This window comes from Colossoma macropomum, unplaced genomic scaffold, assembly GCF_904425465.1.
Source record: "Colossoma macropomum unplaced genomic scaffold, Colossoma_macropomum, whole genome shotgun sequence".
In the NCBI taxonomy this organism is placed as follows: domain Eukaryota; kingdom Metazoa; phylum Chordata; class Actinopteri; order Characiformes; family Serrasalmidae; genus Colossoma; species Colossoma macropomum.
The window spans coordinates 11,506,558-11,519,754 of NW_023494800.1; the positions used below are offsets into that span (position 1 = coordinate 11,506,558).

Below are 13,197 nucleotides of genomic sequence, written 5' to 3' on the forward strand. Positions count from 1 at the left end.
CCATGTCTGACTATTTCAGGGGTCAATTTCTGGATTATGATGGGGATGAAGTGGCCGCCCAGTCACGGGAATGGAAGAAGTACGACTTTCACTACGACAATGTGTTGTGGGCCTTTCTCACCCTCTTCACTGTGTCCACAGGAGAAGGCTGGCCAATGTGAGTTCCACAGCACACTTACAGAGCCAGCTTACAGAAGAGCACACACAATTAAATAATGTGCAGTTTCCTTACTCGGATCATAGTTACTCACCCAAAGGCCTTATGGTGTTCCATTAACTACAGTTAATATCATAGCAGGGAGATTTACACTGTTGAATGAGCTGCATAGACCTTAGGGGTTTGTGAGTGGTTGTATATCTATGTGTGGGAAAGTATAGCGGTGTGAGCAAGTGTGTCTGCCTGCATAAATATACAAGCATGTGTATGTGTGACATTGTGTGTGCGTAAGTGGGTAGCTGGCATGTACATGCATGCACATTGTGTATGCTGTGAGTGTGACACATGCTCTGCTAAAAAAGAGTGATAGTCCATGTCATCTAAGCTGACATATATGGACTGACCACACCAACACAGCTGAGAGACACGTCCTCTACAGGGAGCAAATTGAAATATAGTATTTTAAAACATTTCATTATTTTTATTTAAAAATAAACGAATATATATATTAAGAATATATATATTAAGAAGGCAAGTCGCCATGTGATACATAAGTTTAACCCTTTAAAATCCCTGGCATATTACATACTAAGGCTTATTATTCAGTAACTACAGAGACTTCATTGGGCCCTGCCATTTGAGGGGTTAACTCACCTTTCCTAAAGAAGGCGACACTTTACTTTGTCAAAAAACAAACGATGAATCAGTGAGGGTCAAATATTTCAGGTATGCTTTACACAACATTAATGCCAAACTCATGCCAATCAAGCAGCCATTAGTAGGCAAGCCTTGTTCCTGTCTGGACTGTCACTTCTCTTTGCCACTTCTACACTATTACCCAACACTTGTTTGTGTGTTTGCAGGGTGCTGAAACACTCTGTAGATGCCACCTATGAGGACCAGGGGCCGAGTCCGGGCTACCGCATGGAGACGTCCATATTCTACGTGGTCTACTTCGTGGTCTTCCCTTTTTTCTTTGTCAACATATTTGTGGCCTTGATCATCATCACCTTCCAAGAGCAGGGGGACAAAGCCATGTCTGAGTGCAGCCTGGAGAAGAACGAGGTACACAGTCCAGTGCTAAACAGACTCTTATGTGCTTTACTACTACTACTACTACTACTACTACTACTACTACTACTAATAATAATAATAATAATAATACAAACCTCAATTCCAAAATAGTTTGGGCAGTATGTGAAATGCAATTAAAAACAAGAGGGTCATTGAATGGCCTAATCCTTTGTGACCAAGGATGTGTTGAGGCTCAGCACTTTGCCAGAAAAAAAAGCATCAGCAAATAATCCAACAGTTTAGGAACAACATTGCTCAACAAGCAATTTTAAGGATTTTAGATATTTAACCCTGTATAGTACATAAAATAATTAAAGATTGAGGAAATGCAGAGAAATCTGTTTATAAAAGACAAGGCCAAAAATCACAACTGAATGCTCATGAACTTCAATCCATCGGACAGAACTGCATTAACAACCAGAATCCTTTTGTGATGGATATCACCACATGGGCTCAGGAATACTTTGACACACCGTTGTCAAAGAACACTATTCATTGATACATCAACAAATACAGAACTGGACTATGCACTTCCTTATGTCAGCCATGTCCAGAAATGCTGTTTTCTCTGTTCCCTGGGCTCAAGCGTATCTGAAATGGACCGAAGTACAATGGAAACATATATTGTGGAATGATGAGTTAACCTTTTTATTGTTTTTAGAAATAATAAATGTTGTGCTCTCCGAGCCAAAGAAGAAAATGACCATCCAGAATGGCGCCAGCGTAAAGTTAAAAAACAAGGGTCTGACATGGTATGGGGTGTATTAGTGCTCATGGCATGGATAACTTTAGCACTGAAAGATATATACACATTTTAGAGCAACACATGCTGCCTTCTAGACAGCGTCTTTTTCATTGATGCCCATGCTTATTTCAACATGACAACACCAATCCATATTCGGTCATGTGTTACAACAGCGCAGCTGAGTGTGGGTGCTAGGCTGGCCTGCCTGCAGTCCAGACCTGTCAGTCGTTTGAAATGTTTGGTGCATTGGTGCAAGTGCAAAATACAGCACTGAGGGCTCTGTGCAGTGCTGTTACTAAGCTGGGGACTTGTATGTATAATGTAAGAATGGCAGAAAATCCCACCTTCAGAACTGGAACAGTGGACATCTTAAGTTCCCAAACAATTAAGTGTTGTTAAAAGAACTGGTGTTGTAACAAAATGGTAAATGAGCTCCCATCGTAGAAAAAAAAACCATAAGAATAAACATAAACACATCATGTTTTTTTTTTCTGTTTCAGTAGTTCACTAATTATTGCCGTTTGTTTTTATTAATATTTAACATACTGTCTCAACTTTTTTGAGATTGTGGTTTGTAATAATAATAATAATAATCATAATAATTTAATTTTATAGCCCCTTTCATGAACTCAATTTTGCTGTACAGTAACCAAAAAAACAAATTGATGTCTCAAAAGGTTTGTTCACAAGCACACGTTTAAATCTGAAGGGGTGTGTGTTTGTGTGTGTGTGTGTGTGTGTGTGTGTGTGTGTGTGTGTGTATGTGTGTGAGAGTGAGAGTGAGAGTGTGTGATGGCAGTGTCTGTCTGCTGTGTGCTCGTACTGCTGGGAGATGTCCTCAGGGTGGGATGAGCTCTTTAGAGAATTTGTCTCACAAGTGAGTGCAGGACCAACACACCTGTCCAACTGCATCACTTTCACCTGATCACTGATTCACACAGACAACCGCACACATACACAAGCACAACAGTGCAGAGATAAACCTCAGAAAAACATCCCTCATAGTTTACTATCACTTTAGAGTCTCTTTCTGCTTCTCCCTTTTTTCTTCCTCTGCTTTGCTCGATTCTGTCGCTGCACATCTTCAGCAGAGCTGTTCAGAGAGATGAAGCACTGGCTTGTTCTCAGAGACCATTAGCCTCTGTGTTTAGCTGTTTAAACATGCTCTAAGAGGCCTCTCTAGTGGGTGCCAGTGCTAGTTTGATGTTTGCTTTCTGTCTCTCGCACTTTGATTCGGAGGGCTCTGGGGACAAAGAGCCTCTCTGATAATTAAACACTGTTAGATCAAGAGCCGGAATCGAGGATGATGCCGAGTCCTGGTGAAGTCCTGAAGCTGCTGTTTAACGAGGAGACTTATGCAACCGGGCCTTTATGACTTTGTGATGAGAAGATTAATTGTGCCTTTTTTTTTATCCTCTGCAGCGGGCATGTATTGACTTTGCCATCAATGCCAAGCCCCTGACCCGCTACATGCCCCAGGACAAGCAGTCCTTCCAGTACAAGATGTGGAAGTTTGTGGTCTCAACGCCCTTCGAATACTCCATCCTGACTATGATCGCAGTCAATACTGTCGTTCTAATGATGAAGGTAAGAGAACAGGGACTCTGTTAGGCACTTGCCGTAAAGTCCACAACCTAAATATAACTAATCATCTATGCAGACTCCCGTTTCAGTCTTATGCAAGAAGGGCCTAGGTTCGATTCTAGGTAGTCAGCTGTTAATTTTTCAATGTCAGGAAAACAGCAGAAAATGTGTATTTGACAGACAGTTCCACAGAAATCTCAACGACTAAATATAATATCGTAGTCAACACTGCTGTTCTGTACTGACCTATGCTTCTACCATAGCAGCAGTTGCCAAGTTGGACAAGCTTTACAAAAACCCATTACACCTAATAAGAAATTGTTTTGTTCAAAATTTTGAGTGCATTTATAAGTTTAAATGATATTTATATTGTGTGCATTTGAAAGGTCACACTCGTCACACTGTTAGAATAGGTTGGATGTGTAAACAAGTTGATAGCTTGGGGGCAAGTACACCATTGTCAGCTGTGTAGCATAGCATTTAAATTGGAAAGTCAACGTTATTTAGCTAGCAAAATGTGCCGTTATGTATTTGTTTGAATGTTTTTTATTTTTCACAGCTTGTCCAACTTCATAATAGTTCCTATAAAAAACATGTTTGTGGGCAGAGCATGGATAAGTCTCTTCTGGACAATATCTCTTAATTCAGATCTAAACTCACTCACCCTATACTGTGTCATAGAGCCTGTGCCCTTTTCTCCAAGTATTGGCCTGGTGCCTAGCTTTTTCATTCATTATTGACAATGCAGTTAAAAAAGAATGGGAACCCTCCCTGCACCATCCCCATAACGGCCTTTATCCACTCCTACGCCTATTAAGAAAATGTAGAAAGGACTGGAAGACATCCAAGTATTGATTTTCCAAAGCATGTTTGTTGAACTATCAGCATTGTTGTGATAACTCAGAGATTTCCTTTTCTTTCATTTTTGGCTTTTTAAAGAATGTCATTTTGATGAATTTTGGCTTTTAGAGAATGTTGTTACTTGTACATGTAAGACCAAGACAAAGTTCTTCAGTTCAGAAAGCACTTTGTGTGAGTGAAGGCTCTGGCAAAGATACACAGAGGCTATAGATAGTTACTCAGTGGCACACATGAACTTATGAAATTAATGTTGACTGCACAGAAACATCTGTGGACTCTAAGATCTGAATCAAGAGTGGAGCTTGATTTTCAACTTTCGAAGATAAAAGCTTTAAGTGCTGTTTATCTGATGGTGACTGTTTTGGTGGTCTACCAGGTCTTGCACAGTTGTTAGAGTCCCATTTCCTCTGTATCCTTTCACATTCTTTTGGAAACTCTTGTTTTTGAAGTTTTGCACTTTTATCTTACTGCATTATCTCATATATGATCTGCTCAAAAATATGAAAAATGAATGACTTGTACTTAATGGCCATTTTGACTGGAAATGACATAAATGAGGGTGTTTTTTACACAGTTGTGACTGTAATGCATGATATCTATGATGACATTTATAAAATGGTGACAAAATACAGTATGATACACTAGTGTTTAACAAATAATTCAATTTATTATTATAAATATGATATCATTTGTTAATTTTTGGCACATTAATACAGAATCCAATTAATGTGTGCAGTCATGCATATGTGTCTACTGAGTATTGTACAGTGGCATAGAATGTGGCTCAGCCATCAAATCATAGAACCAAAACTGTCCAGATTAATCAGGTTCAAACGCAGTTTTCTGCTTTTTGTGTTTTTTATTATGTTTTTTATTGTATTAGTTTGCGTTGAAGTCCCTGTAGTTACTGAACAGTAAGCCTTAGTGATGCCACTTCCTTGTTGTTTGCAGTTCCATAAAGCTCCAACGCCCTATGAGGACATGCTGAAGTGGCTGAACGTCATCTTTACTGCCCTATTCACTCTGGAATGCATCCTGAAGATCATCGCCTTTGGCCTGCTGGTGAGGAACATTACAGCATGCACTGCATCTTTGTTTCTTTACTGTTTTACATTTCACACAAATCTAAACGAACCCTTCCCTGATAAAAAGATATTAGAGGTTCTGGCAACAAACTCAAACTATCCTCTTGATGTTGGTGTAGTTTACTAGTGTATTTTTTCACATCTGATATTGGAACTGACTTTAAGTAGATGTAGAAGAATTAGTGACAGACAGGAGGAGAGAACGTGAGAGGCGGAGAGGAAGAGGAGGTTTTTGGTGAAAGATTGTGAACTGTGTTGGTTGATGGATAAGCCGGGGCACTGCCAGTGGCACATAAATCTGTGCTCTCAGTGGCGTCTGCTCCAGCCCGCAGCAGCAGCAGGCCTATCTCAGGCTCCATTTCCATTTAGGAGCCTCATTTATTAGATGGCTCTCTTCCCGCATGAGGCACTTACCTCCACCTGTTCTGAGCTGCCGGCAGACGGGAACGCCTCGCTGCTGTTGTTCCAAGCCCTGGGCAGCCACGGCTCAACAAATCACTAGCGTTGAGGAGACGTGACTGAAACTCCTGACAGATTGGCCTGTCACGCAAGAGCCATTCCGCCATTCAGCAGTGTATGAGTTTGTATGTACATTTGTGCCTGTGAGTGTGTATGTGTTTTCAGACATCCATGAGAGCTACTCGAGGGAGCCCTGAATTTCGTGTCTTTTTTGGTTTTGTTTTTTGCTCTCTGTGATATATCGTTGCTTTCATAGGAACACCTGGTGTCTCTGAAAAAGTACCTTTAAAAAAGGGGAAAAAATCTTAAAATCTGTTAATTGCAATTTAAAAAATACTTAAAAGTTGGATATTAAAATTTCTCTTTGTGATTTAGCATGAATTGGAAATCATAATGACATATTTCCAGGTGACGCAGTAGCAGGGGAGTTTTCATACTAGAGCTTTTTTCCAAATTGGGTACCACTTACTCTGAGTTTGATACGTTTGATGAGGTGTGAAGGTTGTTTTTAAGCTCAGGAGTGGTCCAGAGAACCAATCTCTGGTTCCACTGATTTCACACTGATCTTTAAGGGCAGTGATTTTTCAAGGAAAAAAATAAAGATGCTGAAAAATACAGTTCATTTTTTCTTTTAGTTACAATATAATTTTTTTTATGGTAATACTTTAGTTGAAGGCTACCTGCACAGGGACTTTATAACACCTGTGTAAGTATTGAGTAACATATTTATAAAGCTATATGTGAGAATTTATGAACAGCTTATGTCGTTAATCGCAAGATCACATAAGATGCTTTGTGAAGTAAATTACATTGCATTAACATAAGGCCCCTTATACTGAAGCCAATGGACATTTCTTTCATTCATAACACTGCAGCATGAAGCAATGAAGCGTCATTCTCAAGTAATGGAGCTCATAGTAGGCTAGACAGAGGCCTACTTAAAACACTACATATTTTTACTTGAGTTTAAGTTTCTGTTAAAGTGTTAAAACATATATGGCCTCAGTCTTAAACACTTCATTGCTTAGGAATGATGCTTTTTTAGCGTTATTATAAATTGAATAAATGTCTGCCACTTTAGCTTAAGGCCCCTATGCCCTTATGCGAAATGCTAATTGTTTGACATTTACTTCATAAAACGTCTTAAGTCATCTTGTGATTAGAGGCACAGTATCTGACAAGGAATCTGTTCATAAAAAGCATTGCTTTTAATTCAATGCTTATGTGTTATGCAGGATGTGAAATACAGGGGATCCTGAGGTGTCCAGAACCTCCTAATTAACCTTTTGCATCCCCTGAATGTCTCAAAATCTGATTTCTGGGGAGTCCCTGAAAATGAAATTATTATTACATAATGTTGTCTGCTGGGGTAAAATAGACGCTCAAATACAAATTCAGGGGAAGGTGGTTGTTCAGGTCGCTTCACCCAGCGAGCTTCTGTTTTTGGTATTCTTAACTAAGCAGAGAGCTAGTCAATGCTGGAGTAGCCAGCCAACATAGGACCCCCCGAATATGAGGGGGTATTTTGCACACTGGTGTCATTAAGTCATTATGTAGATAGTGTTAGTTTTCACACAATATAAATTTTCACGTTATAAATAAAAAAAATAAAAGTTAATGAAGTGTAGTAAAGGTCTTCTTATAAAAGCTAAGATATATTTCTCTTACCCATTTCAATCTCTCAATGTGTCCAGAACTACCTGAAGGAGGCCTGGAACATTTTTGACTTTGTGACCGTACTGGGCAGCATTACTGACATCCTGGTCACGGAGATCAAGGTAAGCAGTTGCGATTGTTCTAGAAGAGAAGAATGGAGGGTTGCTGTCATCTTAAGGCTCTACATAAGTGGGTTTATGACTGGCGTAAAGAATCATGCAAAGACAATGACAGTGTCTTCATGTACAGGCTTTCAGTGTTGTGTCTCTATCTGTGTATTTGTGTGTCTGCAGCTTTCTCTTTCTCACTCTGTGGTTGATGATACAGTTTAGGTGCAGGCAGATCTAAAAAAGTAAAACACTTTCTCAGACAAACAGGTTTAGTACAACCTCCAGAGTACTGTCAAAATATGCACCTAACAAACATGACACTGGGATTTCAGGTCTAAATCATGCGATTTAATCAATGCATGCTCCATTCACAAATGTAGTTTGTAGCAACTACTTATGTAGTTTCGACAAGATGTATAGAGCAATGGCAAAAATCTCATTGAACCTAATCAGAAGTTGTAGCACACAACTTAAAGTATGTTAGGCATTTTGAGTACTGGGATAATTTGTCTAAAAATGCAGTGTAATGCATTACAAGTTACTAATTACGTGTCTCAAACTGTAGTGGGATTACTTTACTTATTACTTTCTGGAAAACATCATTTCATTACTCATTACTTCTGTTACTCTGTAAAATCCACATGCTCTGTAAAATCCACTGTACAGATATCTTCAGTACTTTATTAACAAAGAAATAGTTCACAGCATTTAAAAGGCATTTCACTATCCCTGCCTTTGAAAGACGCTGATGGTTATGCTTGATAAAAATGATGAATGGCTGACGCTGTTTGGAAACCTCAAAACTAGCCAATAGAAATAAAAACAGTGCCTCACATTAAAATCTTTGTGAATAAAACGTTAAGCTTTCAGAGCTGTTTCTAAATGAGAATTAAGTCTGGCTTGTTTCGGTGAGGGGTGTCTCTCTTCTTCAACACAGGGATCTTAATCCATCAGTTTTTATGCTAGCGTGATGAGATGCTTCAACAGATTAGTCTTTAAGTTGACTGTTTTTAATACTGCACATTCTTATTTACAGTTAGTCATGCAGTCAGCTGTTGTTGGTAATAAATATGTTTTTATTAAGTCATTAACTAATGTGGTTTTAAGAATTTAAACTGTAGTGCGTTACGGTACTGTGTTACAGAAGAAAGTGTTACTTTGTACCCCCAACACTGTTAATGTAAAGTTATATTTGTGTATATTTATGAATATTTTTTGTATACATGAGACCGATCACGTTGTTAGATCGGCTATAGTTAGTCATGTAATCAAGCTAGTGTTAGCATGGTAATAGCCTGCCTAGTGTTAATTATCATAACGTAGTCCTGCTTGCTATCATTTTAAACTGGAAGCGAATTGTGCTGCGCTTTCTCATTAGATTGAATTGGATTTTTGCCAACGTTCTTTAAAGTTTGTCCAACCTTGCAACAGTTGCTACAAAATAATGGATTTTTATGTGGAGCTTGGATAGGTCAGTTCTACTGGACTTTCATCTTCAGTCGGCTTATAAGCCCATTTCCCGTCTACGGTAATTCCCGTTTCAGGCCTTATTTTATCCATTGTTTATTCAGCAAATTTGGAAGAGGAAAATCATCTGCTGAAGCTCTGCCGACAGTATGTAATCTTCCCGATGAGTGTTGACAGTTGAGTCTCAGTGTGTCAGAGTAGACTCTCGTCCCTCCTAATGATTTCACTGTCACTCTGTTTCCATGCTAAATCTCTGTTGGCACCTGTCCCCTTCTCTCCCAAATGGACTCTACAGACGGTAAGTGGCTTTATTTGTCCTGCTCTGCTTCTGTCCATCTGTCCGGACTGCCTCTCGCTCTCCCGCTCTCTCTCTCTCTCTCTGTCCCGTCATGTTTGCTTGTATGTGGACAATCGCCTTTTTATCCGTCAAGCTGGTTTTCAGGATGCAGTTCCAGTTTCTGATGTTTTGGGTACTGATTTACATATTGATCCGGATTGTCAATGCTTATTGCACGGTTGTGGGAATGAACTAATTTTGAATGCGTTTTACTTTTGGTTCTTTATTCTTCGTTACAAATTCTACGTATTACACACAAGTGCTACTGCTGAGTAGTACGGGTGCATGGTTCCAGCTAAAGCTTTTTGAACATCATCATTAATGATCAGTAGCACTAAATTGCATGAAAATGGTCAGCAGAAATCATTTCTCCATAAGAACTGAAATTGAAATCTGCTGATTTCAATTTTGGAAACATCTGTTGTAATGCATAATAAGCCTAAACAGATTCTCACACTCTGACTGAGAGGCAGGAGGGATTCGGGCGCAGAGCCAGGCTTGAGCGGTTAACCTGTACCAAATCTCTCCCAGCAGGACAAGCTGATCAATCTGAGTTTCCTGAGGCTCTTTCGAGCAGCTCGCCTCATCAAGCTCCTGAGGCAAGGCTACACCATCCGCATCCTGCTCTGGACATTCGTCCAGTCCTTCAAGGTCAGGACTTCTGTGCTCAAGGCTATAAGAATGCAGACTTTGCATGAATTAGAATAGACCTCGATAGTGTTTAAATGCTGGTGATTTATTTACACATGACATAACTTTAATAGTTCTTAAAGAGTTTTTAAAGGGCCCATATCCTGTATTTTTCTTGCATTCGGTGTTTCTGCCTATTTTTGTGATTTTCTGTACCAAAATGGTTATAATTCATTTTTACCTTTTTGTAGCCTTTCATTATGCCTTAGAACAGGATATTTTTGTTACTGTACCTTTAATTGCTAATATGTTAATTGGCTCTTTTCTGAAACGTCCCATAAATTAAACATTAATGGGCAGGGCTAAACTGCTGTAGGCTGAATAGGTGGATTTACATAAATATGTTGGATTTCATGATGTCACAAAAACAATATATTTAAAAAAACTGTTTTTGCTACTTCTATTTTATATATAGACTGTATGGACTGGGGAGTGAATTTAGTTACTGTGTACCTGAGCTGTCTTCTGAGTGGCTGTCTTGTGTAGTAGCTCATTCAAACAGCAGCCCAACCTGAAACGTTCTGTATAACAGCGCGAATAGTCAGGGCTAAACTGTTGTGGGCTGAATAGGCAGATATGAGTGGTGCATTTTGAAACTGTAGCAATGCTTTCTTACTACAACACACTGTTTAATTTTGCAAAAAGTGAAAAGTTTGGTTTTCCATGATATGGGTCCTTTAAAGTTTCTTCCTAGAACTGTACATCCAAGCAAAGAACCATTTAGGAAAATTTGTTTTTAAGTGTATGACTGAAATCTGAACATCTAGAGGCCGTTTACACTTTGCATTTTCAGTGATAGCATCACATTCGGATTTCAGTTGACAGTATTAAAGCCAGGTGTAAACAGCTGCAAAATGCATTGTGATCGGGTTACAGTCGGATCCCTAAAAAACACATTCAAAGGTAGTCAGAGAATTTATTTTTAACACAGGTGTAAATGGAATGCCTTTTCTATGTCTGCATACGCTTATGTAAGCAGAAATGTGTCTGCTGAACGCTAACTAGCAGGTGAAAGGACAAACAAGGAAACATAACATGGACAATAAGGTGGACAGTAAGGTGGAAAATGTGTGTTCTTGAACTCTGGGCTGATTAGTGTCCATTCGTGTAGTAACAAGGGGAAAAAGTAAACAGAAGCAAATTGAAAACGTTGTAGATGTTGATTCGCTTTTTACATAAGAAATTAAAATCAGGTCTGCTCAAATGGCAGATGTGTTTTAGTGAAACATATTGATGGAATTCAGCCAAAGAACATTGTCATTGTCCAAAAAAAAATTTTTTTTATTTTTCTACGTCATTTGAATACTGCAGCTGCTCTTTATATTGTGTAAAAAAATTATGATGAATGGACAGAAATGCTCCAAAATGATTGAAATCTCTTTACGTTCACATTAAAAGTTAGGAACATTTGGTCTTCCTGTAATTTTACTATATTGGAGATTCTTTTCTTTCTTTTTTTTTGTTTTTTTAGACAGCGATGATATTCAGAATGATCCAGACATGGGATGCATGTTAATGCAAAGTGTACATAGTCTTTTAGTCTAAATAACAAGACGCCTACTGAGTGCCATCTGCTGAGATGACTGAAAGGCCTTTATTCTGTCAAAATTATAACAGAGCCTGAGCTAATCTCATTTATTATTAATACTGCTATTCAGTGTGGTTGTTGACATAGTTTTGTTCATTGATAAGGTTCACTATTGTACTCTTTTCCTGTACATTTTGCCACCCCTGCCTGGAAGATTAAAGCTGTTTTTTTATTCCACAGGCGCTGCCCTATGTGTGTCTGTTGATTGCCATGCTCTTCTTTATCTACGCCATCATTGGTATGCAGGTGAGTCTTGGGCTCTTCCAGCACACCAGTTACAGCCACTGTCATTTACAGAATCACATCCCAGCCCAGAGTAGATGAAGCATCTGATGTAGGATCAGCTTTTCTCTGTCCTCTTTGAAAAATGATTTGTTAGTGGATTAGTAATCAGTGATTTTGTCAGTTTGTTGAGTAATCAGAGATTTAATAAAAAAGCATTGAAAATGAACAATAAAAACCATGTATAGCCTTGCAGTGATCTCCAAAACTGTATAGGGAAAAGATAGTTGTATAGGAAAAATACAAATAGTATCGTATGCAAAAGTTTGTGCACCCCGGTCAAATAGCATTTCTAAGTGTTTTCTTTGTTTTCTAAGTGAAAACACATCATCTAGAGGAAACAAATGAACAAATACTGCAGAGTTACTGAGTATTTGCAGAATTTAGCATAACATTTTTAACACATTTAAAAAAATAAAACATAAAAAGTAGCTTGTGTAAAATTTATGGCACATTTAATACGCTTTTTGATTTTTTTTCAATATGTTAAGTTCAGCAAACAAAGAACTTTTGCACTAAAATTGGCTTAAAATTAACATGTTTGTTTTGATGCATTTGTTGACTTTTTCACTTAGAAAATCAACAGTACTTGTTTGATCAAGGCTGTTCATATTTTTGCATACAGCTGTGAATGTTTGCGTCCATCAGTGTCTGTTTCATACTGCAAGAGAGACAAATAGGAAAATTAATCTAAATTGCCAACTAACTATTGCCAATTCATTGAGTTGAATCAATATTTTCTTTTTGAATCATGTAATCAAGTTTAATTGAATAATCGTGACAACCCTAATCAGGTTATAAAAAGCAAAACAACATTAGCACTTTTATTCACGTGGTCTTTTGATATGATGCTCCAGATTTAAGGCATATTTCATAGTTTCTATATTACATATTTTGTTTCTTAAGGCATATGAATAAAATAATTATGTAGATTAGCTGATTAATGGGATAATGATGATGGTGCATCTGTTACTATATTAATTGCAATGGGAGTGGCATGTACCACATTGAAAGAAACTGTTTCAAACTATTGTGTGTCTGGAAGTTAGTTATTCAGTAAATTATCACGGCAGTGTAAATCAATGCTAATTGCATTTTATGG

The 13,197-nt window shown here is 38.2% G+C and overlaps 1 protein-coding gene across 1 annotated transcript in view; it reads left to right on the forward strand.

Moving 5' to 3' along the window:
- cacna1bb (calcium channel, voltage-dependent, N type, alpha 1B subunit, b) overlaps window positions 1-13,197 on the forward strand; it is a 230,221-nt gene that overhangs the window by 182,597 nt on the left and 34,427 nt on the right. Inside the window, exons 32-38 of the mRNA XM_036587925.1 lie at window positions 20-157; window positions 1,021-1,222; window positions 3,399-3,563; window positions 5,373-5,483; window positions 7,660-7,743; window positions 10,067-10,186; window positions 11,994-12,059. Of these exons, the coding sequence (XP_036443818.1) occupies window positions 20-157; window positions 1,021-1,222; window positions 3,399-3,563; window positions 5,373-5,483; window positions 7,660-7,743; window positions 10,067-10,186; window positions 11,994-12,059 (886 nt within the window). The remainder of the gene's footprint in view (window positions 1-19; window positions 158-1,020; window positions 1,223-3,398; window positions 3,564-5,372; window positions 5,484-7,659; window positions 7,744-10,066; window positions 10,187-11,993; window positions 12,060-13,197) is intronic.